Source organism: Labrus bergylta, chromosome 15 (genome assembly GCF_963930695.1).
Source record: "Labrus bergylta chromosome 15, fLabBer1.1, whole genome shotgun sequence".
Lineage (NCBI taxonomy): Eukaryota > Metazoa > Chordata > Actinopteri > Labriformes > Labridae > Labrus > Labrus bergylta.
The window spans coordinates 17,596,783-17,624,170 of record NC_089209.1 but is presented as its reverse complement, the minus strand read 5'-3'; the positions used below and the strand labels follow the sequence as shown (position 1 = coordinate 17,624,170).

General features: G+C 39.3%; 1 protein-coding gene across 2 annotated transcripts in view; it reads right to left on the bottom strand.

Annotated features, from left to right (window-relative positions):
* Positions 1–245: 245 nt before the first annotated feature.
* LOC109982959 (MAM domain-containing glycosylphosphatidylinositol anchor protein 2) overlaps positions 246–27,388 on the bottom strand; it is a 189,012-nt gene continuing 161,869 nt past the window's right edge. For both annotated transcript variants that reach the window (XM_065963663.1, XM_065963664.1), the window contains exons 14-18: positions 25,637–25,792; positions 18,034–18,195; positions 10,279–10,409; positions 9,592–9,688; positions 246–8,112 (exon numbers count right to left, since the gene is read on the bottom strand). In XM_065963663.1, the coding sequence (XP_065819735.1) occupies positions 8,024–8,112; positions 9,592–9,688; positions 10,279–10,409; positions 18,034–18,195; positions 25,637–25,792 (635 nt within the window). In that variant the 3' untranslated portion in view covers positions 246–8,023. The remainder of the gene's footprint in view (positions 8,113–9,591; positions 9,689–10,278; positions 10,410–18,033; positions 18,196–25,636; positions 25,793–27,388) is intronic.

The following is a 27,388-nucleotide window of genomic DNA, read 5'->3' as shown; positions in this document are numbered from 1 at the left end:
CAACACAAAAGCTTTTGTTTCCAGGCCTTTGAGTTGAAGACAGGTGGCCACTATGGGAATAACTTTGGTGTTGCCTTTGAAAAAACTTAGGGGACAAAAGTGTCAAGTACAGTCAAGCCACCGAAAGAAAGGGGTTTGTGTAAAAGCTACAGGAATATAATAAAAGGACATTGTTTTCTATTCTATGCCACTTCATAATGTTCTAGTCTCACACTGCACAACACAAAATGACTTGACAGAGCACATAAAATATTCCTTTCCTTTATTTTTTTCATTAGTTGCAGGTATTCCACAAAAAATGGGTGATAAATCAAAAGAAATACAGTGAAAAAGAAGCCTGATCGTATATAAATATAGAGCACAAAACAGAGAAGAGTGACAGCTCATCATTACAGGGTGTTGGCACAAATAAATAACATAACTGGAACACCAATTTCTCCACAACCTCGATATTACATCATCAAATCTATTTGTTCCAGGGGTCTTTTCAAGAGCAGGGGGCAATTTCCTCATCGTTGGCGCATTTCTTCATCTTGTCACCCTGAACACGGACAGCTGCACAGATTGCAAATAACTGGACGAGTAAAAATGGTTTTCTGTACGAGCGTTCATGAGGCTCCTGCCTGCCATGTGATTCCTGATCAGAGAGAAGAGGAGAGCCATCGAGGAGCAGCAAGATTCAGACAGTAAGGTACCAAGAGGTGGCAGTTTTTTTCCCCCCACTGGTGAAGTTGTCACACTGAGAAGCCTCTACCATTGAATAACGACACGCTGCTTCTTCCCTGACAGAGTGAAATAAGATCTCAGAAACGTGTCTACCTCTGCCAGTTATTTAGTGCGACTGCACTCAGCCTCCTGTCGAAAAGTCACTCACTCCTGCCCAGTCGCCGTTTGAAAGTGGAAAAAAGTTACTGCATTAAGATGGCAATTTTACTCTTGAAAAACATTCAACTCAGCGGTAGCGTTTCAGATTTAATACAACAGACATTTTGTTCTAGTTTGAGTGCTTCATGTGAGCACTTTTCTCACTGTGACTGCCAATTCCTGCCGAACCACAATGCCCCTTTCCTCTTGGCACATCATCTCTTTTTCTAAATCAATAAGAAAGCAGGGTGTGTTTAAAGTAGAAATTAGGACGACCAGCACACCACTGGAGCAGAATGGTTATTCAGGGAATGAAATAGCGTGATGAATGTCACAAAGTGACAAAGCCCTTCTTAGGTCTTAACAGAAAATATTAGAACATTTCCAGATAGAAATGTTGGGACTGCTCCGCTTACAAACCATCGGAGGAAAAGGTGTTTAGATTTTCAAAACATTGTTAGTGTAGTGAATTATAGCTTTTACTTAGCAAGTCAAGAGGTGAGAATTACAGCTGTAGTTAAAAACAGCCCTCAAGAAGTTCCAAAAGTTCCTGCTAGCATGACTTTACTGTCTTGTCTACTTGTAGTTAATATTATTACAAGGTATGCACGCTCCACAAATGAAGGCAATACTTTGTTTTAAATTACATTTTCCAGCACAGCAACTGGTTATGCTTCTACTCACATGGATAGCTTTAATCACATTTTCCAAAGAAGCAGGGAAAGTGTTCCAACCAAAAGCATGTTGCAGCGATTATGTTCAATCTGCAGCCTGCACAGACTCTGATAGAGCACATCCTTTAATGCTACAGCACCTCTGTTTAAATGGTATTAATGTGAGCACTGGGTACATTCATGCACAACTGAATAAATCATTGGTGTGTTCGTCAATGCACCGTCAAAGAACAACAAGATCTGCAATGAAACAGGATTGAAAACAAGTTCTTGTTTGTGTCCTTGGTATCTTGAAATCTAATTATGATAGGTAATAGGTACGATAGGTAATTGGCTTTTCATTTCAATGACGACTTGCATGTAATATTGATAAAATGTAAGGTAGCAATACATTTGCTAAGCATGGAAGTAGAACATGTATTCTCCACAGAAAAAAATACACAATCAGTTTGCCCTGCACTGCAGACTGACTTTTTTCTCCCACCCGTCAGACAGCTTTTGCTTATTTTTATGCAATGAAGATTGACTTGTGTCGTTTGCTTTCAGGAGGCTTACAAAGGAAAATGGTAGTTCATAGTGTATACTGTGACCACCATGATGAAATGCAATGCAATAAAACTGACCTAAACATCTTATTTATAGTGTAGTGTTTGTCAAATTCACAGGCTTTACTACTTATGTTTTTGTTGTTGTTGGCAGACTTCTGCTGTGCACTTTCTGGCTGGTTATTTCAAGTGTTATATATTATTTCATCATACTGAAATGTGTCGAGCTCATTTACCTGTTCTGTATGTAGGCTTAAAAACTGTAAGGAAATCAAACATCATTAAATATACAGTTTTCAAAACTGATTGCAGAGTTAAATCAACACCTTTCTTACAGAAGTGCAATAACATATAAACATCTGTACGTAATGGGAAACTGAAGTAAAGCCAACGATGACTTATAGCATTGTTATAGCACACACTGTTAAATAGTGCACCAAGTGAAGAAGGGGGCTGTGGCAGCATCATTAATAAAATAAGTGTATTGGCAGAGTGACAGTAAGAAGTGTCAGGCGATAATGGCCACAACGTAAACTTGCATGATTGTGATTGGGCGTTACAGGTCAGCTGACACCTACACGGCAGGGGCACATTCATTTAAAAAAACTATGCAATATCATGCTCCCCTTTCTGCTTTGAGCTTGATGGCATTTTTTTCTGGTGGGTATGTCGAAGGTTTTACCCAATCACAAGCAACATATCTTAGAAACGCTACTGTAGAAAAATTCAGTGCATTTGTGTCACATACCATTTCTCTTCAAAATACATTTAGGCTTCTTTTTCTTGTCTGTATAAGGCCTTTGAGTTAAATGATTAAATTGTGAAAAATGGACAAAAAAAAATCAGTGGATGCAAGATAGACTTCAATCCTCTGCACTAATTCCTGGAAATATTTGAAAACAAACTTATAAGTGGGAAAATAAAGTTAATAATATGCCACGATTTGTTCATGACCCCAACTGGATTCTGTGGAAAAACAGAAACCACAAACACTGACAGACAGCCAAAGATACTGTGTGTGTTTGTTGGTAAAATATCACACACAAATGTCTCAGGCCCAGGCACAGGGGTGGAAAGACAAACCACTTTGCACACATGGACACATTCAGCTTCACCACCAAAACTAATCACAAGCTACAAAGACCTCAAACACATTTCCTCTTTTTTATTTCATAAAAATGTAATACTTTCCATAACTACAGAAGCCTGTAATCATCAAAACAAAGTCAGTGAAGACTGGGAGAGAGAAAACTGTCACACAGCACTGTTTACATATCCCAAACCTGTTAATCCCCTCCAATTGTACTTTGAAGTAGCTTAGAGGACTTTTATCAATAAATAGAGCAGAGCCGAGGGTGTAAGCTACTCATACACCAGGCTCACGTCCCCGTGCACACAAAGAGCAGAGGCTGACACCCTGTGTGTATGGACAGCACGGAAATGGAAATCAAGAGTATGGTTAGAGTAATGGGATGGAAACAGACTGATTCTTCTTGCTGTCCAATTTCAGCCACAGTTCGGAGAAGATTTTCACAGGGATGACAATTTTGCAGATATGTATGAATGTACCCAGAATTTTCTAACACACCACAACAAGAACAGGTCTGACGTGTTTATTTTCCCCAAAGGCTTAAGGCCTTTGCATACTGAGTCTGTTTTCATTGATACAAAGTTACTGCACGCTTAAAAGATATACAATTTGATATTTGTGTCAATCATGTCTGCAGACTGAATGCAAAACATAATGTCTTTTGGCATGTGTTAAATTTTTCTGTGTTTTTTTGGGGAGTTTTTGTGTGTATGTCTGACCCCACCTCAACCATACTGTTAGCCACTGTTCACGATCAATTGCATAGTGGAAATTGGTGGTGTTCTTTTTTATGTGTAGTTTCAGTATTCGCTAGCAGCGTATCAATCTAGAGCACTGACTCCTGAAATACACCTTGAAGAGATCAGGATAATTTTACAACTCCTTTATCAACAGGTGGAACCCTCCTTGCTCGTCTTGTTTTAATGATCGGATGGACTAAGTGTTTTATTTTCCTTTTTTCAAGGAGTGAAAGAACCACAAATTAATCTTCACTGCTTGACGACTTCATTTAGCCCTTTACTGCGAATTTCCGCAGAGTCAGTGTGCAAGGTTTGTGTGCCTAACCTTTCTTATTGGATTAGAGATCCAAAAAATGCTTCTGAGAAAAAAAAAAACAGACTCAGTGAGCAAAGACCTTTACACTGACAGGATTCCAAATTTCACAGTATGGCAACTTAGACAATTTTGGGAAATATGCTTATTTGCTGTTTAAGATGAAGAGATCGATTCCAGTCTCATTTCTGTACAGTAAATATACGCCTACAGCCAGTTAGCTTCGCTTAGCATGGAGAATGAAAAGAGGAGGAACAGCTAGCACTGCTATGTCAACCACTAACAAAATCCCTCTGTCAATACCTCTCAAGTTACATTATGAATATGTTCAATCTTTGTTTTATGTGTACAAAATGAAAAGAGTCTCATGGGCGGTTCAGAGCCAGTCTATGTCTTGGCCAAAAGTGACCTACTGAAGTCTTTGCTAGTTGCCTAGCAAGCTCACAGTGATAACACACCATTAAACTACAAGTTGTTGTTTTCATACCTCAGGTTTTGTAGAAATAAAAAAACAATCTTATGTAAAACTAGAGGCCTTCACTGGTGCTGACAGCAGATATGAAATGAATCTATCAGTTTCCTGCTATTTTCAGTCTTTATGCTAAGCTAAGCTAAACTAAATTAAGCTGCCTCCTCGAAAAGCCCATACAAGCTCGATTCCCATGAAAAGCAAAGTATTACTTTTAATCGCAACCATAGTGGTACCAAAGGGGTTCTTTTAATGATCTCAGCTGTAATCTTTCAAATGGGTCATGTTTTTCCAACAGTAATGCTGTAACAGGAGGATTGATGTCATAAATTCACCAGGTGCTCAATGATTCAAGGAACCCAGATCTTTATCAGGAACAGAGTAGACTGCACAGGGCACTTTGGCACTTTTCATCATCTACTATATCACAGGAGGATATAGTGTATAGCTAATGTAATATATAAGCTTTTTTTTTTTAATTGTGTCAAAGTCAGTCAGACTTGATGTTCTTGATGTGTTCAAAACAACCTGTGAAAGTCTGAAAGTTCTCATTATCATCAAAGCACACACACCCACACACACACACACACACACACACACACACAAAGAAAAAAACCCATATGTTTTAGTAAAACGTTACATCTATTAAGACTGTAAGTAAATAACTCACCCCAGAACTCCATTTACATTCATTGTGATCTGGGCCTTATGGAAGTCAAGACACAGAAATGAAAGAAAGTAAACAAATGGACAGCAGATAATACAGACCATAATGATATCGCAAGGATGCCCTGAAATGCTCATCATTCTGCTCTGTTTTGCGTAGCATATTTATCGTCTTTACATGTATCAGTTTCTTATCACACATATTGTACACAGCTTTACGCCCACACATGAACATGACCCACTCAGACCCACCCAGGCTTCCACTGAAGAGGCTACATATGCTGAAAAACCGAAACACCAAACTGAACCTCTACCCAGTCTGCATTCATGAAGGTCTCACTCATACCTACTGGCTGGGTTCCCCTTTGGGTTCTTTAGTGCTCAGGTTACACTATAAATATGTATGACAGGTAAAAAAGAAAGAAAGACTGATTTGCGGTTAAACATGGATTGTTTCAGAGTGTTGAAAAGCCTGTGGGAGCAGGTCATGTGTGTGCAGAGAAATATAAAATGGATTTATATGTTGAGACTTTGAACTGTATGTTGTGCTTCCTGTACTCCAACATAAAACATTTATCATAAACCTTTGAATAGAGCTTCTTTAACATTTACAAGTTATACAGTTACCAAATTGGTTTACTTCTTATGCTTCCATCAGCTTTGATACTTAAGCAATGCAAAGGGAGACAACAAGAAGAGAAAAGTAAGTTAAGTCATCTTCAACAGAAAAAAAACAAAAACAAGACACAAGTCCTTAAAACATTTGTCATAACCAACAATGAACGGAATTTTTCAATTTTCTTATTTTCTCTTTTTTACAATACATTTTTTAAAAACCCCGCTGGTTAAGGTTATGGTCTCAGGTAGATCTTCCACAGTCAATCTTCACAGTTTGTGTAAAAGCAGAGAAACATTCTCGCTAGAGTAATAAAATATCATGACTATTATTATGGTCATTATAATCTTTTATTCTCCTATTGTTCCATATAAATGGTGGAGGATTAGGGGGGGCGAGGCGTATCGACCGAATGAAGAGCCTGCAGTCCCAAAGTTCACCCTCTCCTCCCTGTACAACGCAGTGTTTAATTCAGTTATTTTCTTTTGTTAAAAAAATGCTTGACCTCAGGGGAGGAGAATTATGGGAAGAGAGAGTCATTCGACAAAGTGTCTTCATCCTCTGGTAACATCAACTGTCACAACTGTTCTTCTGCAAAAAAACAAAAACAAAAAAGATCCACAGCCTCACTTTCACTGTGTTTATCAGAATGGTTTCCAAATCTGCCCGGTCCGCTACCTTCACATTGAACTACGCGTAGGCATAGGCTCAGGCGCATGCACACACACAAACACACTCTCACACACACACACACACACACACACACACACACACACACACACACACACACACAAAGAATCACACAGACACACACACACAGACACACACACACACACACACACACAAACAATCACACACACAAACAATCACACACACACACACAAACAATCACACAGACACACACACACACACACACACACACACACACACACACACACACACACACACACACACACACACACACAGACACACACACACACACACAACGGTCCCATCAGGCGTTAGATCCTTGTGTAGCACAACCCTTCTTAACACGCATGCCCTCCCATCAGCACTTGTGGGGCAAAAGAAACGTGTAGAAAATAGCCCATCAGAGGAAACACGGACAGAGACGTGTCCGATGTTGATTAACACCCAGGCTCACGATTCGGTTTGTAATCTGAAGGCACTTTGTTTCATGGCAGAAAGTAAAGTGGCTTCTTTTCCACAGGCGGACAGTTCTCTACCTTCTGTCTTTTCAGCTCATCCTCCACTCCTCTTCTCTCTCATTTCGACTCCTTGAAATTCTCTCTGCTCTCGTGTCCAGCCTCCTACACCTCCGCTGATTCGTCTGCATTTTTTTTTGTTCTGCCACCATAGCATTGTTTGGCCACTTGGACTCGTGAGCACAGTGTTAAAAGATACATAGGCAGCTACAAGGGAGTAAGCAGACAGAACTAAATGTTGCCAGAGTCATTGTTTCTCCACAGTTCAGCACCGAGCAGATGAAGAAATGTCAAGGTGTGACGCGAGACTGGGCCAGATTGAAAAACAAGAGTGGGTGATTGGCATCTGGTGCGAGTAGATGAAGATAAAAGATGCACAGAGAAAGGTCTGATTCCATGTATTTGCAAGCGGGGAAATGTTATTTCCTCCGCTAAAAGTCAGCAGTGTCTATATAATCTGCCGCCTTCCAAAGATATTTTCATAACTTCATAAAATTGTTCTTGTGCTTTACAAACTGTCCTCCCCCAAACTCTTTCCCCGAAGTCCAGGCTTATTCATCCCCCACCTGTCTTTGTGCTCAAAAAGACGTCCAAAGTCCTGCACTAAGGAGTGTTTTCTGTAAAAGAAGTCTCTTTAAAAAATTAGCGCAGCTTCTTTATTAATTTTTGTCCGTCTTTTTATCTCTGTTTTTCTCTTTTTCATCAAAATCGGTCCCTCAGGGTGGCGTCACGGGTCCCCTGCTGCTTTCATGATGCATGAATCTTTGGTGATTGGATGCCGAGGGTTAAGTTCACAGACAGTGGGTCTGAATATTTGCCTCTGAGATGATGGAGTGAAGGGTCACCTCTGACCTTCCAGGAGGGTCATCACCAAGGTGACGCATAGCAGCCATATATGGGAGGATGTGGATAGAGCCCTGGAGCTGAGATCTACAACAGAAGAAGAAAATAAAGGCAATGAATTAAAATAATGTTATTTTGCCAACACAATATGCATGAATACAGAAAAAAGAAAGAAAGAAAGTACACAATATGAGCAAAGTGCATTCATATTAAAACTTAATTCCTTATTCTTGTCTTGCCAATGGTGAGCTTAGAAGATTGATACCACTTTCATGTTAAGATAAGTAAGGTAACTTTATTTGTACCCGGAGGTAGATTTGGTTCACATTGAGTGAGTCAGCCTCTTTTTACACACAATGGACAGCCCAGGATAGGACAAACATGATAAAGTGACAACAGGGCTCAATACTAAAATAATAACCCTTTGTAAAAACAAGTTAAAATAACCCTTCCGAAAGAACAATGCAAATAAAAACAAGATACAAATAAGAATATAAACAAGTAAAAACATGCTCAGTAAAAAATGTGTAAATAAAGTATAAATGAGTCCTCAGTTAAAACAGGATAAAGGAAAACAAGTATGTATGTGTATGTATGATTCTTTTAAAGGGACGGTCAACAGCTTATTAGCATAGCTTAGCATAATGCCTGATAACATTGGAAACAGCAAGCTTTTCCATACCTAAAGAATCAAAAAACAATTAGTTAATGATAAATTGTGATTTTGTTTGTATTACACTTTGTTTTATGCTCAAACAAAATAAATATAAAGGGATTAAAAGTGACCTTCACATCAGATGCTTTTTGTCACATTTGCCCTCATGAAGGCTTTGTTTCCCATGCGATCTTTATGCTAAGAAAAGCTAACTTTCACCTCTCTGCAGTTTACTATTTTACCCACACAGACATTAAAGTCAGGTCAGTTTTCTAACACAAATTCTCTCCAAGAAAGCAAATACATGCACTCCCAAAAATAACAATTATTCCAACTATTAATACGTTTCTTATAATCAAATGAAGTCATTCATGATTCATCCTGTGAGATTAAATTAGATATATTTTTCAATAATAGTCTGATCCTGATCTGGGTAACCACTTAATTACTCCTAATTAATTATTGTTGTGTAATTTAAAACAAATGAATAGTTATCTTGCATTCATTTGGTATGTTTAACTGGATGTCAGATTTGAGAAGCTTCTATAAATAATGGTTCTCCATCCATTTATAGCAGAAATGAATACAAAGCAGTGCTATTTGTCGTCTACAAATGTCACCTTGTCAATTTCATCCCATTTTCTACGTCCTGCTTTTTGTTTTTACCTTCTGTTTGTTCCAGCAGAGCAATTACACTGCTGCACTCAGGCTATCATTCATGTGATTACAACGCTGTTGCTATGGAAACCATGCACCCCCCCCCCCCACAACCCTTCCTGACATGGTAGTTGAATGCAGGGAACAGACTGAGATTAGATCCCTCTCTCATAAATCTCAACCCTGTCCAGTGTTTTAGAGTAAGACCCCCTAAAGCTCAGAGAAGAGGGGAAACAGAACCAGGTGCTACTCACTGGGCGGTGGGTCTCGACACTCCCCTTCCTCCAGCGTAACATCATCGATGGCGATGTCTCCCTCGATGCCTGGTCCCCTGATACCTTCAATTACCACCTACAGAGAGAAAAAGTTATTTTTCTTTTTACATGTTCGGCCTTGATCAACCACAAAAACAAGGACGTTAGCGTTGCTGTGAGATAAAAATCTGTGTAAGAAAACTGAGTAATTTTGCTAAATGGCTCCTTATAATAATAACAGCAGGTGGTGAGTGTTTGTTTCAGTTTTTAATGTCACAAAATATAAAACTAACAAAGCATGTGGAGTGAAAGCCGTTAGGAATGAAACGGTAACAAAAAAAAAAAGGCAGAAGTGCGGCTGAAACTATAATTACTTTCCACAACTGCAGCCATAAAAATGATGGAGAATATTGCAGTTCTATATTCGCTCCTCTCAAAGATTAGACTTCCTGATGGCAAAGCATGAGTGATATTGCTTTCTCAACTGCAAACAATGAGTATGGATCCCGTCCACTTCTCTGCTTAATATAAAGGCTTTTGAAGTGCTCCATCAATATGCAGCCCCCGGGGAAAATAAGACTTCAACACACACACATACACACACACACACACACACACACATATTCAGAGCAAAACACGGAGGGTGTAACACTGTGTACTGAATTGATTACGTGTTTTAAGTCTCACCTGGAACGATGCAGTTGGGTGGATGCTTACTTTGGCCTGCTTCCACCGGTCACCTTGGTTACCACTTAGCGACCACACGGGACCCTCAGAGGCCGTCTGGCCCTTCTGCTTCAGCAAGGCGTTTAGTGTTCCTGCGTGAGGGAGAGAGACAGTCACACATATGGGTCAGTGGGCACACGCATAACCTGAGTCCGATACATTTAGAATAGTCCTGCAGCACTGTTCTGTCAGGGGTTAGAGTGGATTCTTCTTCTTATTTAACAGAGTACTGCAGTGAAGGCTATTTGTTCAGTAAATGGTTGTTTTTTTCTCTCGTGCATTTTGTCAGTCCTCAAGTTGGACCATCAACAGCAACTTACTGATCTTTTTTAATATGTATTATTATATTACTTTACTTGTTGTTGTTTTGTTGTTTCACCAATTTTCAGTATAAAGTGTGAATTCTGTGTGAGATCAACAGTAAGTGTAGCAGTGAGGTCCATCCATATCTTTACGTTAGCAAGTAACCACACTGCAGTGGTGTAATGTAACAAAATAAAAATACTTTGTTACTGTACTTAAGTATTTTTCTGGGAGCTTCTGTTCTTTACTATAGTTTTGATATTTCTGTCAACTTCTACTCTGAATCTTTAAATCTTTGTTCATTCACTTTGATTGGGAGAAATGTAGTGTGCTAATGATTTTAGATTTGATTTGAATGAAAATACAGATTTAAATGAATGGAAAACGATTCCAACTAGCATAAAAACCTCGACATAAAGAGGTTAGATTTCAGAGATTAGATTTTCAGTAATGATATCAGAAAAAAAAACTTTTCCTCAAGTAATACAAGAATATCAGACTTTCACTTCCATCAAAGTCTGCTTCGATATCTGTGCTCAAGTACATCCTCATTCTACCGCTGCCCCGTTGTGATAAAGAGAATAAAGTTTTGTTTTTTTGCTTAAAGGCTCCCCCACACCCTCTCCTCTGTGCTCTCTCTTCTGTCTCGTCTTTTCTATTCATTGTTTGACTCATAAAGGTTTAAATTGTATTTTGACTGAATATTTCTCTCTGGATATTTCTAAACTCTCTAGTTGAAGATTAGATAATTACTTATGACAATAGTCATAAGTGTTGACATCTCTATATTTATTTTTTGACGTTCATCTAGATTCATAACCTTTTTTCCTTGGAGCCCACCCTGAGCCCCCCTGGAAACACAGCATTAAGAGCCTTGCGCCCTCCGTAAGATCTCAGGCACCCCCCCATATTGGGTCCCGGACCCCAGACTAGGAACTAATGATCTAGAACTTTGCCCATTTAAGCAAATTTTGGCATTAAAATTGAAATAAAAATGATGTAACAACATTATTAGATATTAGTTCATAACTCAAACAAACTTACTAATAACGCACTGATATAAGTGTTAGTTCTCAATTTAAGATTTTAAAGTCCTAAGATGTTAGAGTAAAACCAAAAGCTTAAAACTGCCATAATCCACATCCTTCTTTAATTTTCTCTCACACTTTATTTGAGAAACCTTTTTGTGATTGAAGTTTTAAAAAATGTAAATGAAAAGTAAAATCGGATTTGGACTTTACACTTCATGTCTCTCTCCTGCATTTTAAATCGGTGAATTTCTCTGCATTAGCATCGAGGGGCAGAAGCAAAGGTTAAACTCAGGTCATATGAACTGATACATTTATTAAACTGGGTATCTGCAAGTGAAGATAAATTATTCTGTAGCTCATATTCATTCTAATTAATTATCACTAATGGGTGATGTGTGATGTGAATTTTTGTTAAGAATGAATACTGTTCCTGTAGAGAACAGTTTCTGCAGATGTATCATTTCTGCTCCTGCACACTTCCTCTTTTATCTTATCTGAACAGGAGAAGCTGCCGGGTGTCACTTGAAACTAAATCTACATTTGAAAATGCAATATGACAGGATCCATTCAAAGTGAATTCATATATAAGCCTCCTAATATTACTGAAATAGTGGCTCTTATTGAGACAGAATAGACTATATAGCATGTTGGAATTGAAGACTCCCCTCAGAGGACCCTCTTGTCTGGCCCTGGGCTTTGATATAAAACTGTCAGATGATGACACAGAGTGTAACTACTCTAACCTCCTCTCCAAACACCAATTGTGGGGTTTTTTTGAGAGTGAGAGGAGGGAGGGAGAGAAAGAGAGAGAGAGTAAGAAGGAGCAACATCCAAAGACCCAAATCAGGTTAGCATTGACACCATAGCTAAGCCCAGCAGGACCACTGCTCTGAAGTCAAGTGGCTTTCACAAGAATGGAAAGCAGCACCTTCTCATAAACACGACCAGCAAGCAAAAAAACCCAGCAGCGACCATGTCTGCAGCTTTTGCTTTTGATGCATCTTTGCAGTAGTGAGGTGCCTCATTACTGTACAACCCTTCAAAACAACATGTGAAATGAGGGAAAGATATACTGTATGTCCACATTCATACTCTCTCATCAGCACTGTGTGTACACTTTCTCCCACCGACAGCACAATCTCCAGTGATCGATGAGCATCTGCACACAACATGACCCGCGGTTTCATCTCTCGTTGAAGTGTTTCGGATGTAGGAGGATTCTTGCTGAGCTGGCTGGCTTACATTTTCTTTGAACTCATCGCGATGTAGGTGGTTATGTCGGAGTCATCACATCCTGTGCAAAGGAGACGCTGTATATTCTTTGGAGTTCCTTTTTTTATTTTAAATACCTGTAGGAGACACTTGTGAATTTGAAAAAGACCTAAGAAAAGAAGTATGTGAGCGTGGTGGAAAGTGGAAAACAGCTTCTAGAAATTCTCAATTATGAAGCTACCATGAGAGAGAGAGAGAGAGAGAGTGAGAGAGAGCGAGAGATAGAGGAGGGTTGAGGTGCAGTACCACCCTCCTCGCTAATGAAAGGATGACTCCATTGCTTCTCAGAAGGTCAGGCTTTAAACAGACTCGCTTGGTGTGCTTTGCCGGAGACTTAATCCCATAAACAAATGCGACACGGGCTCCAAAGGCAAACTTTGATGTGCGCTTCAGCAATTAAGTGTGACCTTGTCTCAGGTATCCCCCTGCGAGCGAAGTACGGAGGAGTTTCTTTGAGCCTGTGCCACTGTTCTCATCAGTGTGTGGGCGAAAACTCCTTATCGACTGATTCCGGCCTTCAGCTCTGCCGTGACACAACTTGACTGTGACTCACCTAAACAGCACGGTCCCAAAGAGCATCAAACTCGCAGCGTATCAACACAGAGCTGTGCCTTGTCTGATGGCTGTGTGACTCACGGCTCTCACCGAGGAGAACTATCGAAAAACAGCAAAGTTCTCTGCAACTAAAACACACAATACATGAACATGTGTAATTACGACTATGCTCAGAGATTCCTGAGCATAGTGGAGACTTTCCCTCTCAGCTGTAAGCGACAGAATACTAAATGAGGCGTAGCTACGGAGGATCTGAGCTGGGTTTCAAGTCCTTGACATTTAGCCCATTCATCATAACACGCCACAGTCTGGGCATGGGCTGCACCACAGACGGGGAGGGCAGAGGAAGAGAGGTTCTGGCCGGCGATCAATTTGAGCAAATTGGAAATGTCACGGCCTACTCAACCTCGGCAGGGAGCCGGAGGAGCTCTCATCTCCCCACTGAGCTGCCCTCCAACACCTCTATCCTTACATTCTCTCCACCTCTCCAGATGTTTGCCCCCCACCCCCCCCAACTGTACACTTCCACTCGGCATCTCCACTGAGGACAGCTGAGATATAGCCTGTCTTCATTTCAGAACATATGGCATCCTGCTGTCAAATTAGTGTTAATTTAAAAGGGTCAATACAACCACTTTATATATATAAATATATCACTCTCCGCAGAAGTATCTTCGCATAGGTAACCTTTGGGTTTTATTTGCAGATTTTGAGAGATATTTGCTTGTGAGCTCACACTTTTAAACTCTAGTTTCTTGAAACAGGGTTCTTGTTGCGAGTCATAATAATCTTTTGAAAATATTCACAGCAGCATTTGCGGATTTAAATGAATAACCAGGAGAGCTCACTGGTTGGAGGCTAATGGTCAAACTTGTTGGAAAACAAACGTGATAGTGCATAAAATAAAAAACGTATAAAGTAACCAAATTCCAGAACATCTATTTATTCAGCAGTTTACTTCCAACCGAGAAAACATTTTATTTTACTCAATGAAACCTCTCTGTATGATTAAAGCGAATAGCCATTTAAGAAACTTCAAAGAGAATTAAAAAAGTTCCTTCACAAAAAAAGAAAGTAAAAAACAAAAGGAAATTTAACTTCTAAAAAACGATCAAAGCAGTATGCTCAAAGAGAGGCACAAAGAAAAAGAGAGGAAGTTGAGCGTGTTGGAGTCGGAGCAGCAGGTCCAGCAGAAGCTCAGAGCAGAGCAGGTGGAGGGAGGAGATGGCGCTGATACTACCATGTCTCACTAGAATACTGAGGTAAATGCAGCCAAATGTTCTCCGTAAACGTCTCATCAAAAGAAAGAAGAGTGCAGCTGCCAGCCTGCAGTGATTTCACAGTTTATTTAACGCCGAGTACAAGTTTAATGAGGACAAAAACACAACTCCCTATCCCATTCAAGGATCATTCAATATCATTGCTCTTTAATTCTATTGTCATTTAATGTTAGAGCATTTGCTAAATAATTGTATGAAGTCTTTTTTTTTACCTTAATAGATTAAATGTGAAGAGGGTATTATTAGTTATTGAGTGACATCTGTCACCGTCTTTAAACACAAATGATCTACCAAAATGTGAACAGTGTCATTTCACATAACAAGTGTTTCTGTGCTTTTCTTACTGGTCGGGAAGTGATTAGGCCCCAGTCGGGAGTAGCTGAAGTTATGAACTGTAACCGGTCAAGCAAACCTGATCTAAACACACCAACACAGTCCAGATGAAGATAATTATGAACTCTTAATAAATAAAACAAAATGTAATTTTCGAGAACTTTTAATGTGTTTGCTGCTCGATTAATAATACATATTTGAGAGCAAATTTAAATTACAGTGTTAGAGCCTCTGTGTGAAGGGGTTGATCTGTATATTTCTGACAGATGTGACATATACAAAGACACACCAGCACACAGCAGTGTGTGCCCGTCAGTGTGCGTGTCAAACTCAAATGCCACACAAACTATCCTTCAAGGCTGCTGTACCTCTGTCCACACTCGCTTAGCATGTGAACAGATGAAATGGAAGAGGCTTCAATTTTGATCTAACAGACTCTGAAAAAAACAGACATTTGTATCATTGCCAGTGGAGTCAATGGGCTTATTCAAGGCTCAAATGTCAAAGGTCAAGGTTCACAACACAAAGATATGTCTGCTACATCTGGGGGCTTCTTCAAGAAATAACCAGTCCAAAGAATTACTTAGTGATGCACAATGGTGCAAAGACCTGAAGGCTGGTACACACCAAACTGACAACAAAGAACAAGCTGCAATGAAAACTGACCACCGCTGTTTGCAATGTTCACATCAAACTGATAGCAGCCTACTCCATATAAGTTTAGAGGCAATAACTGGAAGGAATTAAAATATCTGGATTTGCACACTTGTTTATAATTTTTCTGATGACTGCATTCGTTATAACTTCAACATAAGAAAATGTCAGCAGAAAAGGAGACGGTACTAGTGTGACATGAGAAGAGACTTCTGTAACTGCCCTCCTTCATCCCCTCTATTGCCCTGAGTCCCAATCAGGGTGATTTCTCTCCCCGACTGGTGGCCGCCGATTCTACATGTTGAATGACATGGACTGTTAATATTAATGAACGAAGCTTGAGTAACATCACCTGCTTTAGGAACTACGTGGTGCCAGACCCCCCCGGCCTGTTCGATGGCCACGCCTGGCCCATGTACTTGAAACTGCATGGGGCTCCGGAGGCTCATCGGTGGCAGCCGCCATGCTGGGAATGCTGTCTCAGCCTAACTTTCAGACAACTTTATGACAGGCGTTTTTTTGTACCAGGCTGTAAACATATTAAAGTCTGATCATTCTAAAGAGCAGACATTAGGAGATCCTAATTATTTGAGTGCTCAGAAAAAATAACAGGGCATTAGAAGATTTAAAAAAAAATACTGACATGTTTTAAAAAATAAAAGAAGAAACCACTAGATAGTAGAAATGGTTTGAATTATTTCCGGAAAAAAAACACATCAATGTGGGAATTTGAGACATTTGTTAGCATGTAACTGCTGACAGTTTGAAAAGAAAGTATCTGGAGACACATTGGGCAATATTTCAAGGTAAAACAACAAATCATAGCAAATTAGGTAAAGACGGCTAAGATTAATATTCAACATTTTCCCTGCTAACGTAACAGTTATCTAACCAACATCGCTGTTAAATGTTCAAATAAACACTGATGTTGATACAGATATAAGTATAGATTTTTATGCTTTCAAATGTAATGTAAACTCTAAGCTAATGTTAGCCTATATATGTCTTATGCTAACATTTGAGCGATCAAACATGTAGTTTTAACTTTTAAATGTCTTTTAATTTACTGCTCAACTTGGAAGTAAAGACATGATAACCATTGTCAGAGTCTTTACTATACTATATTTTACAAACTGGAAGGCGGCAATTATAAGAGAGTTTTGAGTTCCACCTGAGATGAACATCTTTAAAAAATGGTCGCGGTGTAAACTAGAGAAAACGTGTTAAAGACAATTTAGAAAACTTTAAAGTTGAGTTTGATCATCTTTCATGTTTTCAAAGTGCCAGCAGTGCACATCAGGTTGCCATCTAATGAACTAATCTCATGCCTCAACATCATCTAACCCCCACGATACCATGACGACCCTGCAACCCCAGTCAGCAGTGCCCCTCGTCTGCCTCATGAACCTGTATGGTAGCTAATGATAAGGGGTGAAGCTGAGACACAGAAGTCACCATGAGGGGCCTTCAACAATAAATAAGCCTGCTGATTTTGTGCCGCAGATCCAATCTCGCTCTCTGCTCCCAAATGCACAAACTCACAAACAGAGTGCACTCTGAGCAGGAGCGCTTGTGGTCGGCTGATTGGGTCCCAAGTGAAAAAAAATAGAAGCAGATTTAAACCACAGTGTGCCCCCTTAGTTGTTCTCCCATCTACAAATGGGCCAGACAAGGCTGTTATCTAGATTAAGTGACGACTTTAAGAGCCGATGCCAAGGATTTTTGTACACACCTTTGAATGGATGTGTTGAAAAAAGGAGATAGCTTTAATTTGTTACATCTGACAGCTGCACGTAACAAATCTGGGCATGAAAACTCATGGCACCCCGTCGCACAGGCCACGGGGAAAACTAACAGGAGGTGCAGCCACTCTTTCTTTTTTCTGAGCGTGACTATTCATGCGTAGGCTGCAGACATATTTTCAAGAATCTCATCTCTCAATTTGTGATGTGCTGCAGATGTTTGATTGTTTTTTTTGGTAAAAAAAATCTATTGTGGTGTTTTCTCATTGACTTGTTTTTAGTTCTGTAGCCATAAGAACTTTGCCAATCATTTAGCAGTAGACTGCCAAAGCGAGTTTCACTTGAAGTTGATTCAAGCTGCTTAAGCAACCAAATGCACAGAACAGAAACAGTGTCTTCATTTATTTAACATCTTTTTCCATGCACTATTGTGCAAATGATATTAATGAGGGTTTTTTTTGTGTGTGGATACATTACATCAGCAATCAACAAATGTATGTTGCAAAGAGTCAGAACAACAAAACACATGAAGAGTAAATATCTTACCTATGTGTTTTCCATACATGTGATAGAAAAAGCCGAAGCAGTAGGCGGGTGGGTTGGTGATCCCATAAGGGTTCTTAGGTGCTACGTTGAAAAACGGACTCACAAGCCGCGCTTGGTCCCCGTCCTTCCGCGGTCGTGACGTCTCAATGTACATGTAGAAACCTTGAAACACATAACAACACACCCTTGAATATATGCATTAATACAGGAGGCTGCTGCAAGTAGGACCTTCTAGCACATTTGTATGCACAGCAGTAAAGTATGTACAGTATATAAATAATGGGTAACACTTTATATTAAGGTACACCTATTCACCATGAATTAGTTGCTTATTAGCATGCAAATTAGTAACATATTGGCTCTTAATTAGTCAATGTTAAGTACTTATTAATGCCTTATTCTGCATGGCCTTATTATACAACCAGTAAGCCATTAACTGAGAGTTTTCCCTCAATAACCTCAGAATTATTGCTTATTAGTAGTAAGTAAGGAAGTTGTTGTATATGAATTACGATCTCAATATGCTTTGCTTAGTATGGACTTTATAAGGTGGTAGTACCACAAGAATAGTTATTCTCCCTCAATAACACTTAATGAATATGGTCTGTTCTTACATAACAAAACACAAAACTACAAGTGTTAATAGTGTCCAAATAACTCTAAATTAATTGTTACTTAGAATATGTTCCCCATACTAAAGTGACATCTTGATCTTTACGAATTCACTAGTACAGTAGTTCTCAAACTTTTTAGACTGCGTACCACCTCTGAAAATATTTGGCTCTCCAAGTACCACCATTATGGTAGATGTTAAAATACACTGTAGGCCTATTTCTACACACATTTTACGCAGGAGGTTATTTATTATTGACTGTTGGCAGCCACACTATAGGACTACTAAGGACTAGCGCTAGAACAGGCACTTAAACTAACACAACACTGACATTTACCCAAATCAAAAAAAAAAGTGCAGCACAATAAAAATGACAACTTTGCACCAACAACCTGTTTGAGAATATTTAGTCTCCAGTGTTTCCCACTAATAGACGATACCTGGACCCAAGTATATTTCCGACCTGTTCTCGTTTACCTGCGTGTCAAGGCCAGTCTGACGTCAGTGCCCGTGGAGCCACAACATCCACAAGAGCTGAGAAGGAGGCAGTGTCAAACAAACACGCACTGCAGGAAAAACATGACCATTGTCTCCTGCAAGGGGTGCAAGCACCCTGTGAGTGGGAAATGCACCGTAAAGGTTGAGCACTTTTGCCGCAGGTATGTGCATTATGTGCCGCGGCGCTGTGCAAGGTGCCGATCGTTGATTTGTTCATCTGTTTGTTTCTTCGCCGCTGCATCTGTTATGGATTTCTGCAGTTATTTTTGTGGGCTATATAGTTTGTCATGCCCATAGATAGATAGATTTTGTTGTTGTTCTTGTTGTTGTTGTTGTTGTTGTTGTTGTTGCTGTTGTTTTTGGCGTGCGTGTGTGTTGGTCAATGATTTCCTCTATGTCGGGGAAACAAACCCTGTTGCAGAGAGGAGGAGGAGCATCTGTGTTTATCTCTTTTTTTGCAGTGTTTTTTATTAAAATGCATATGCTGATAGCCTATTTGGTTTGTAGATAAAAGTAAGTTATATTTAACTTGAAAAAAAATGCATTATTTGTGTGCTTCTGAGCACAAACAAGATCATTTGCATATGCCGTCTGAAAGACGGCTGCGGCGCTTGGAGGGGGGTCTAGACTGTTGGTGGTCCTAGAGGTAAGACAGCAAAATAGCTTCAGAGCGCGCACGCGAGAGAGAGAGATAGAGAGAGACAGAGCGAGAGAGAGAGAGAGAGAGAGAGAGAGAGAGGGTGAGCGACTGTCCGTACATGCGTCAAAAAGTGAAGCTCTTGCTCAAGATCCTTTATTATTTTTTCTTGGCTTCTAGGAACTCCACTTTGGAGATTGATCCTTGAAAATAAAAATGAGAGCAGGATACAAAAAAGATTATGATTTGACAGTATTGAGTGAGTGAGTGACCAATCATGTCGTGTGACATCCTCATCCAATCATCCAAAGGGAGCCACCAGTCACGTCATAGATCCGGAGCAGGTGGCTACTTGCCGTTTCGTTCACCGCTTGGAGAGTGAAGATGGAAATTCGTTTAACAAATATGGTAAGTTAAGCGCTAGCCTGTTAATTGAAACTCCCCCCTGAGTTTTGTAAGCACATCATAACACCCGTCCCGGGCCGTTTACATAGTTAAAGAGTAGTAAACCCTCCTATTTATGTGCAGTGTGTAGGCTAATTAGCTAATGTAACGCTAAGCTAGCTGAGTGCGTGTCCTGGGTGAATAGTAGGAAAGAAACAGTAACATTAACATAAAATGTGAATGTAGGTGCATGTGTAATGCTTTAGTATGAACCACATTTTGTAATGAATATATAAAGTATGCACTATGCAGTCATTGGAACAAGAAGAGCTTTTGAATCTTGTGTAGATTATTTAGGTTTCCTTTTTTCTGGTTATCGTGACATGAATTTATTTATATTTTTACAGCCTAAAGCCAAGAAGAAAATGTCCCTAAAAGTCCCTAAAGATGACTTGAGGACAGAGGTGACCGAAAATTATCTGGATGGTAATTTTTCTTTGTCAACTTTCAAGTAACTTTAATACTTAAATAATTAGCTTGTCCAAATGTGTTTAAACATTTAAAGTCCTCTATTCATATGTTGATTTTGTTGTACCTATGCCATACTGTAGGTCCTGAAGATAAAGGAAGCTCTGCTCCAAGTTGCAGCAGCATAAGCAGCATTGGATCAGGTAATGATTTCTCATTTTCTAGCAGTGTATCTTTGTTGTCTAAAATTACAGAGTGTAATTTCTTGCTCGTGATTTTTTTGCCTGAGATTAAAGTTGTTGGCAGATTTTGTCAGTATACATGTGCTTACAAATCAAGTTAAGTCATCAGACCATATCTGGTCCACTACCTTTGTTGCATGCATGTAATTCTCTCTCTCACACTCACTCACTCACTCACTCACTCAATACTTGAGCAAGAGCGCAATTTCTTGCGTGAGCAAATCATGGGATAGAAGAAATCATGTGAGTGATTTGGGAGCAACTCGTATCTGCAAAATGTAATGTAATTGTAATGAAAGGTGAGATATATCTTCATAACAATCTGATCTTTGTCTCACATATCCTCTATTTGATCAAAGGTCTACCAAAAGTATTTACTTTGGAGGACGACGACGAGAATGACAATGGCAACATGGATGAAGATGAAGTCATTCCCCCATCTTCTCCAAGCATCAGTGAGTCCTCGGACAGTGATGTTGTCATCCAAAGATGGAAGACACGTTGGACACAGCCACCTGCATCTGCAACTGTGGCTGTGCCTGGAAAAGCTCATGTGAGAGGTAAGAATGGCATAACTTGAATGGCCCTGTTAGCAAGTGGTCATGAAAAGTAATTATTAATAAAAGCGTTGGAAGAGCTGTTAAAAGTATGTTCTGAAGTAATTATGAGGCAAAAATACAGATCTTCAGTTCTAAATTTTGAATATACTAGAAATTTGATGATAAATAAAAATTAAATGTCTAAAGTCAAAAATGTGGCTTTCATCAAGAATAAAGCTCCATGTTATTTTGCAGCATTCACACTAATTATTATTCAACATCAAATGTATTGCTAGAAAGCAATACTATAATAATAATAATATTATAATTCTGAACCGTAAGACTTACCAACTAAACAGATCTTACAGAGTATAATTTTTGTATTGAATTCTGAACCACATATTGTGCGTGGAATCATGTCAGGAGATGAGCAGATTGTCCCATTCCTAGAATATGCTTCATACTTTTATCAAAAGAGAAGTGACCAGTTTGAGCCGTTGTTTGTGCTTGTGTTCTTTTGTTTTTGTTTTATATATTTTTCAGTGAAAGGGCCAGCTGAGGTTATCAGCAGATATAAAAAAAAGTCTTGAAAAGCTTCAGCAAAGTCTGCACCATGACTGAAGCCTTCAGAATCAATGGCGTGGACTGGGGAACCATCAAGATGACTGCTGCAATTGCAGAGCTCAACATTGTGGATCCTGAAACCTTCAAGACCCTGAAGTATGATCCTGCAACTGAGACCCTGCAGTCCTTTGCCAAGAGGTGGGCAACCCACATTACCCCTGAGAAGAAGAGCATTATAGAGGACATGAAGGCCAAAAGCCAACTCCTCCCCTTGTTGATGAAATATTAAAACTTAAGTGAGCTGCTTTGTTCAGTTAAAAATCTGTTGTATTGTATTGGAAACTTAAAATATTAACCTGTGCAGATTTTGTTGTATCCTTGTTAGTGCACAGGGGAAATAAATCACCTGATGCAGTAATTATAGAGCAAGTTTAGGCTGTGAAAGTGCAATGTTTGTACAGTTCAGTACATTTGTTCTAAGCTTTGACAAGTGTAGTTTAGCTGATAAAGAGCAAGTTCATGTTGAGCTGTGCAGGTTTTATATTTTTTAGATTGTGCAATTTTTTGTATTTTTGTACTTAATATTATTCGGTATTTTATATTGTGCTGTTTTTTGTAAGCAGGCAGATTTTGGTTAAAGGATCACACAGATTTTCAACAATAGAGTACCTGTATTATCATACAGTATGACCTGCTTATACATTTGATACCATATTGTATGACATGTTTATATATACTGATACTTGTCAGTGTTTGAATTTTCAGGCAGACCCCATTACCTGTAAGTTAAACTACACAGCAAGTTCAGGCAGTATTTGTTGTCAGCCTTGGGAAAACCTGAACCAGTGGTTTAATAAATGAGGTATTTGTACTTGTGCTGTCTTTGTTATTCTACCACTGAATGAGAGGGAACCTAGAGATAGATAGATAGATAGATAGATCCATTTTTTTTCAAAGGTGTAACCCATCACTTGTTCATTGCAGTAGTTATGTGCTATAATATATTAACTAAGTGTGAAAAGGAGGCAACTTTAGATTAGGGAACATGTGTTGGTTAATAAGTGTTCAACTACTAGTGATTTAGTAAAGATCAAGATGTCACTTTAGTGTGGGGAACATATTCTAAGTAACAATTAGTTTAGAGTTATTTGGACACTATTAACACTTGTAGTTTTGTGTTTTGTTATGTAAGAACAGACCATATTCATTAAGTGTTATTGAGGGAGAATAACTATTCTTGTGGTACTACCACCTTATAAAGTCCATACTAAGCAAAGCATATTGAGATCGTAATTCATATACAACAACTTCCTTACTTACTACTAATAAGCAATAATTCTGAGGTTATTGAGGGAAAACTCTTAGTTAATGGCTTACTGGTTGTATAATAAGGCCATGCAGAATAAGGCATTAATAAGTACTTAACATTGACTAATTAAGAGCCAATATGTTACTAATTGGCATGCTAATAAGCAACTAATTCATGGTGAATAGGTGTACCTTAATTTAAGTGTTACCAAATAATGTCCTCAGGGCTAAAGCAAAGTCTTTGACCTTCATTGGAAACAAACAGTAGATGTACTCTTTGAAAAATATGAGGATTTTTTCAAGGCAGCAACACAAAACCCCACGACTTCTCTCAGAAAGTCTACTGAGACACCAACAAATACTTTTTTCCTGTAAACACTGAGAAAAAAAACATCCTTGGTCATGCTCAGTTGCTTTTCAGGCAGCCTGTGATAGCATGAATGAAATGAAACCTTCCATATCAGAGCTAAGGAGCAGGCAGCTCTATGAAGGACAGTTCTTCTTTTACTAATAGCTCTAACCGAGGGGCTAATTTGACAGAATAACAATAAGGTTACATTCACGCTCCTTCAGACATGGACAGCAGAGGTGTCGACAGCGAGTCAAACTGTCCTCTGATTGTGTCTGAGCCACATAATCTGAGGCCAATCACTGCCCTGCCACATTGAAGGTAACGAGTGAGCAGCCCCACGTCCCTGCAGCCAAAATCAAACAGAATATACCCCTCAGTTGCATCTCATAGCAGATAATTATATGCAAAGAGGGGTGTTGCTGGTAATGAAATGCTGGACATTTTGAAACCATTAGGTGATTAAAGCCAATGCATTATTTACTGCTTCAGCTGCTGCCGGTGCCACAGCACACTAATAGGCACTTATAGTCCACCACAGATACTGATGGATTCCTACAAATCCAATTTTGGTAATGCTTTATTTATTAAATTCCTGAATATGGAACACCTGCACATGCAACTTACATGTTGAATACTAAACACTGAGCAGATTTCTCTGGCTAAGGCACCCATGGAAACAGAAACAGAGACTGAGCTGAAAGTTTGTATGGAACATAAATCAACAAGGCTGCTCATTGTTCGCTTGTGCAGCATCATCAAGAAAACAGTGACCCTCTCAGTGCTGCTGAAATCATTTATTTTACTTTTTGGAACAATTGAGTCCTTCAAAAAGTTCTTTAAACATGGCAAAGACAAAAAAAACTTTTACTGCTATATTTAGATTTCTTAATAAAAGGTGAAACACTCATGTTTCAATGCTGATAATCTCATATTTTGTGGACTTAATTTAGCAGTAAATTGATTATTATGCAGTTTCCCTGTGCACCGTGGGTAGTCATGTATTCATCCATACATAACATGAGAAAATAAAAGAGGGGTGTCAATTTAAATGGGTGCATTCAACCGACTTTTTTTCCAATCCAATGAGCAGATGCAGTGTGTTCAGAGCCACACTGACATCTGGCAGAAAGAATCAGTTACACTTACACCAACTGTGTTTTTCTTTCCTATTGGTGCATCCTTTTTTACAATATGATTATTCAGCTGTACGGATAAATCTCCATCTGGCATATTCAAATGAGTTAACTGGCCTGATGACTAGAGCTGCACATTTACAGCTATGTAAAGTTATCTGCATTTATATACACTTTTTTTCTCTATAGTCATAGATAGCTGAAGCTGATTCAGGTCAAACACATTAACCCTTATACACTGCACCACCTGAGTTTCCAGTTCGATTCCATTTTAATTCATTTTTCGTCATACATATGAAAACACAAAGTAATAATCATAGATCTGTGGCTGCTGTGTATCAGGTCGTTAAAGAATCAATACAGAAGTCAAATAACTAATCCTTTACTGAGACATTGTTATTTCTCAAGTCAGGCTCTACTTACTATCAGAAATAATATTAGGTTTATAATTACAACAGCAGCAGATTGAAATATTAGGCAATTTTTAAAACACTTAGCTGATTTCAGAATGAAGTTGACAAAAATAGGGCGTTAAATAATCAATCACATAAGCATTTTGAAGTCTAGATACAAAGATTGAGACTAAAGCTACATGTCCTGTGCAAAAATTCTGCATAATCACCATAAAATGATCCAATTCAAAGAGGGATTATTAATTACCCAGTGTATTCCTACACTGGTTGTGAGGATGTGATGCTGTATGATCGTTCTAACCCCCATACCCTGTAAATCATTCTTTCTGGAGACTTAAACTGAGTCTCATCTTCTTTCCATTGGTATAAAAAACCTTCCAGCTCCTGTTGTCCACAAACTTCTATAAATTATGCTAAATGAGTTTAATTCTGTCCCTGGGTTTTGTACTCACCCTGTTTAGATCCACTGCGGTCACCGCTGGGCCCGGTGTTGGGTGTGTACTTTGTGTCGCGAGTGGCAGCACTGTGCCTCGTCCAATCAAAATCGTCGTTCTTGTCCTGGGTGAACATGCATATGGGCTCCTCCTCAAAGCTGCAGTGAAACTCTCCTGGTGAGCAGCAGAGAAGAAACAGGGTCTCACTATCAGTTCAGTATAATGGAGTTAAACAGTGCCTGGAGGGTACGATATGTGCAGTGTGGCAACACTGTATATTTATGAGATTTCCTGCAGTGTGTGTGCGTGTGTGTGTCTCATGAGAGTATACGACAGTAAAGTCCTAATTAAGGATACCATCCTGTAAAGAGAGTTTCTAAATTAAGCTGTGACCTCTCGCTGACTGTAGTGGAAACGTCAGGCAGGTTTTTTCCCTTGTTTTGACAATGTGAAGTGTAGTTTGGTTCAGTGAAGATGGAACATTTCTGAAAAGGGGGGGGGGGGTCACTAACAGTTTAAGGGTTCTCTTTTCCAAATTTTGTAATTTAGTAAAAATGTAATTTGAACAACTCCCTGATTTTGAACTCCCTGAATTTAAATGATTTTGGTTTTAGACCACCCATACCTTGGATGATAAACCAGTGTATGGGCTTAGTAGGGAAAAAAAGTTAGCAAAACTGGACCTGTTGGATGGACCTGGCTCCCAGTCAAAAGCTGTGGGGGAAAAAAAAACTTGGACACTTCAAGTATCAAATGTCTCAGTGGTAATGTTTTAATCAAATCAAAACATTTGAATGATGTTGCTCTAACTTGTGAGTTAATTCTGACCGTTTAATAGTTTCCTGTTATCTCACAATGTAGAAGTATCAGATTATATATTTAAAACTGACTCAGCTGAGGTCAAATTAATTTGAAAAACTTTTCTTTCATGATTGAAAGAAAAAAAGTGAGTAATTCACCCTTGGATGTTTTGTGGTGTCTCACTAGTAGGACTCCTTGTAATCACTTTTTAAAATTTGACCCCGCCTCCCTCGTTCTCTATCGTTCTTCATCTTCTCCTGAGTGGGTGTGTAGGTACAGATATCGGTTGCTCCCCCCTCCCTCTCCTCCCCTGTCTCCCCCGCTTTGCCCTCCCTTCTCCTCCATTGCTCTTGACGCCCCTGTGACTGCAATTTTTAAACTAGTGGAGTGTGCAGAGAGGGAATGAAACTTTAGGTTTTGTCCCCCTTGAAGAAAAAAAATAACAGTAATTGTAGCTCCAGCAGGAGGTTATGATGGGTCACATGTAGGGGAATGTCTAACAGTGAATACACTAATGAATAGTGGGAAACCAAGCGCCAGGGGGAATAACCCACTCACTTTAATGAAGGTGTAGCGGGGGGGATCAAGAATGTCGAAACCCTCATTTAATCCATGTAACAAACAAAGCAGAACACCTAACCAGAGGACACAGTGCTGCTGTGTGTGTGTCTTCAAAGAGATAGTAGAAAAAGATTTAGTATGCAGGCATGCGTTCTGATAAATATTCATTGATTTATTAAAATGTAGCTGGGAGCAGTTTGGGGTGGTGACCTTGAGAGGAGCAGAATGTGCTGCTTTTACTCAGGTAATGTAGGTAACATAGACTGAGTCGGAGTGTGGGCGGATGGACCGAGGGGAAGGAAGAGGGCAGTGAAGCTGCGAGGCAGAGCGAGATAGAAAGTGTGAGCATGGAGAGGAAGAAGTGGCGGAGTGGAGGAATGGGGGCCGGGGTTGCGGGCACTCTTGACT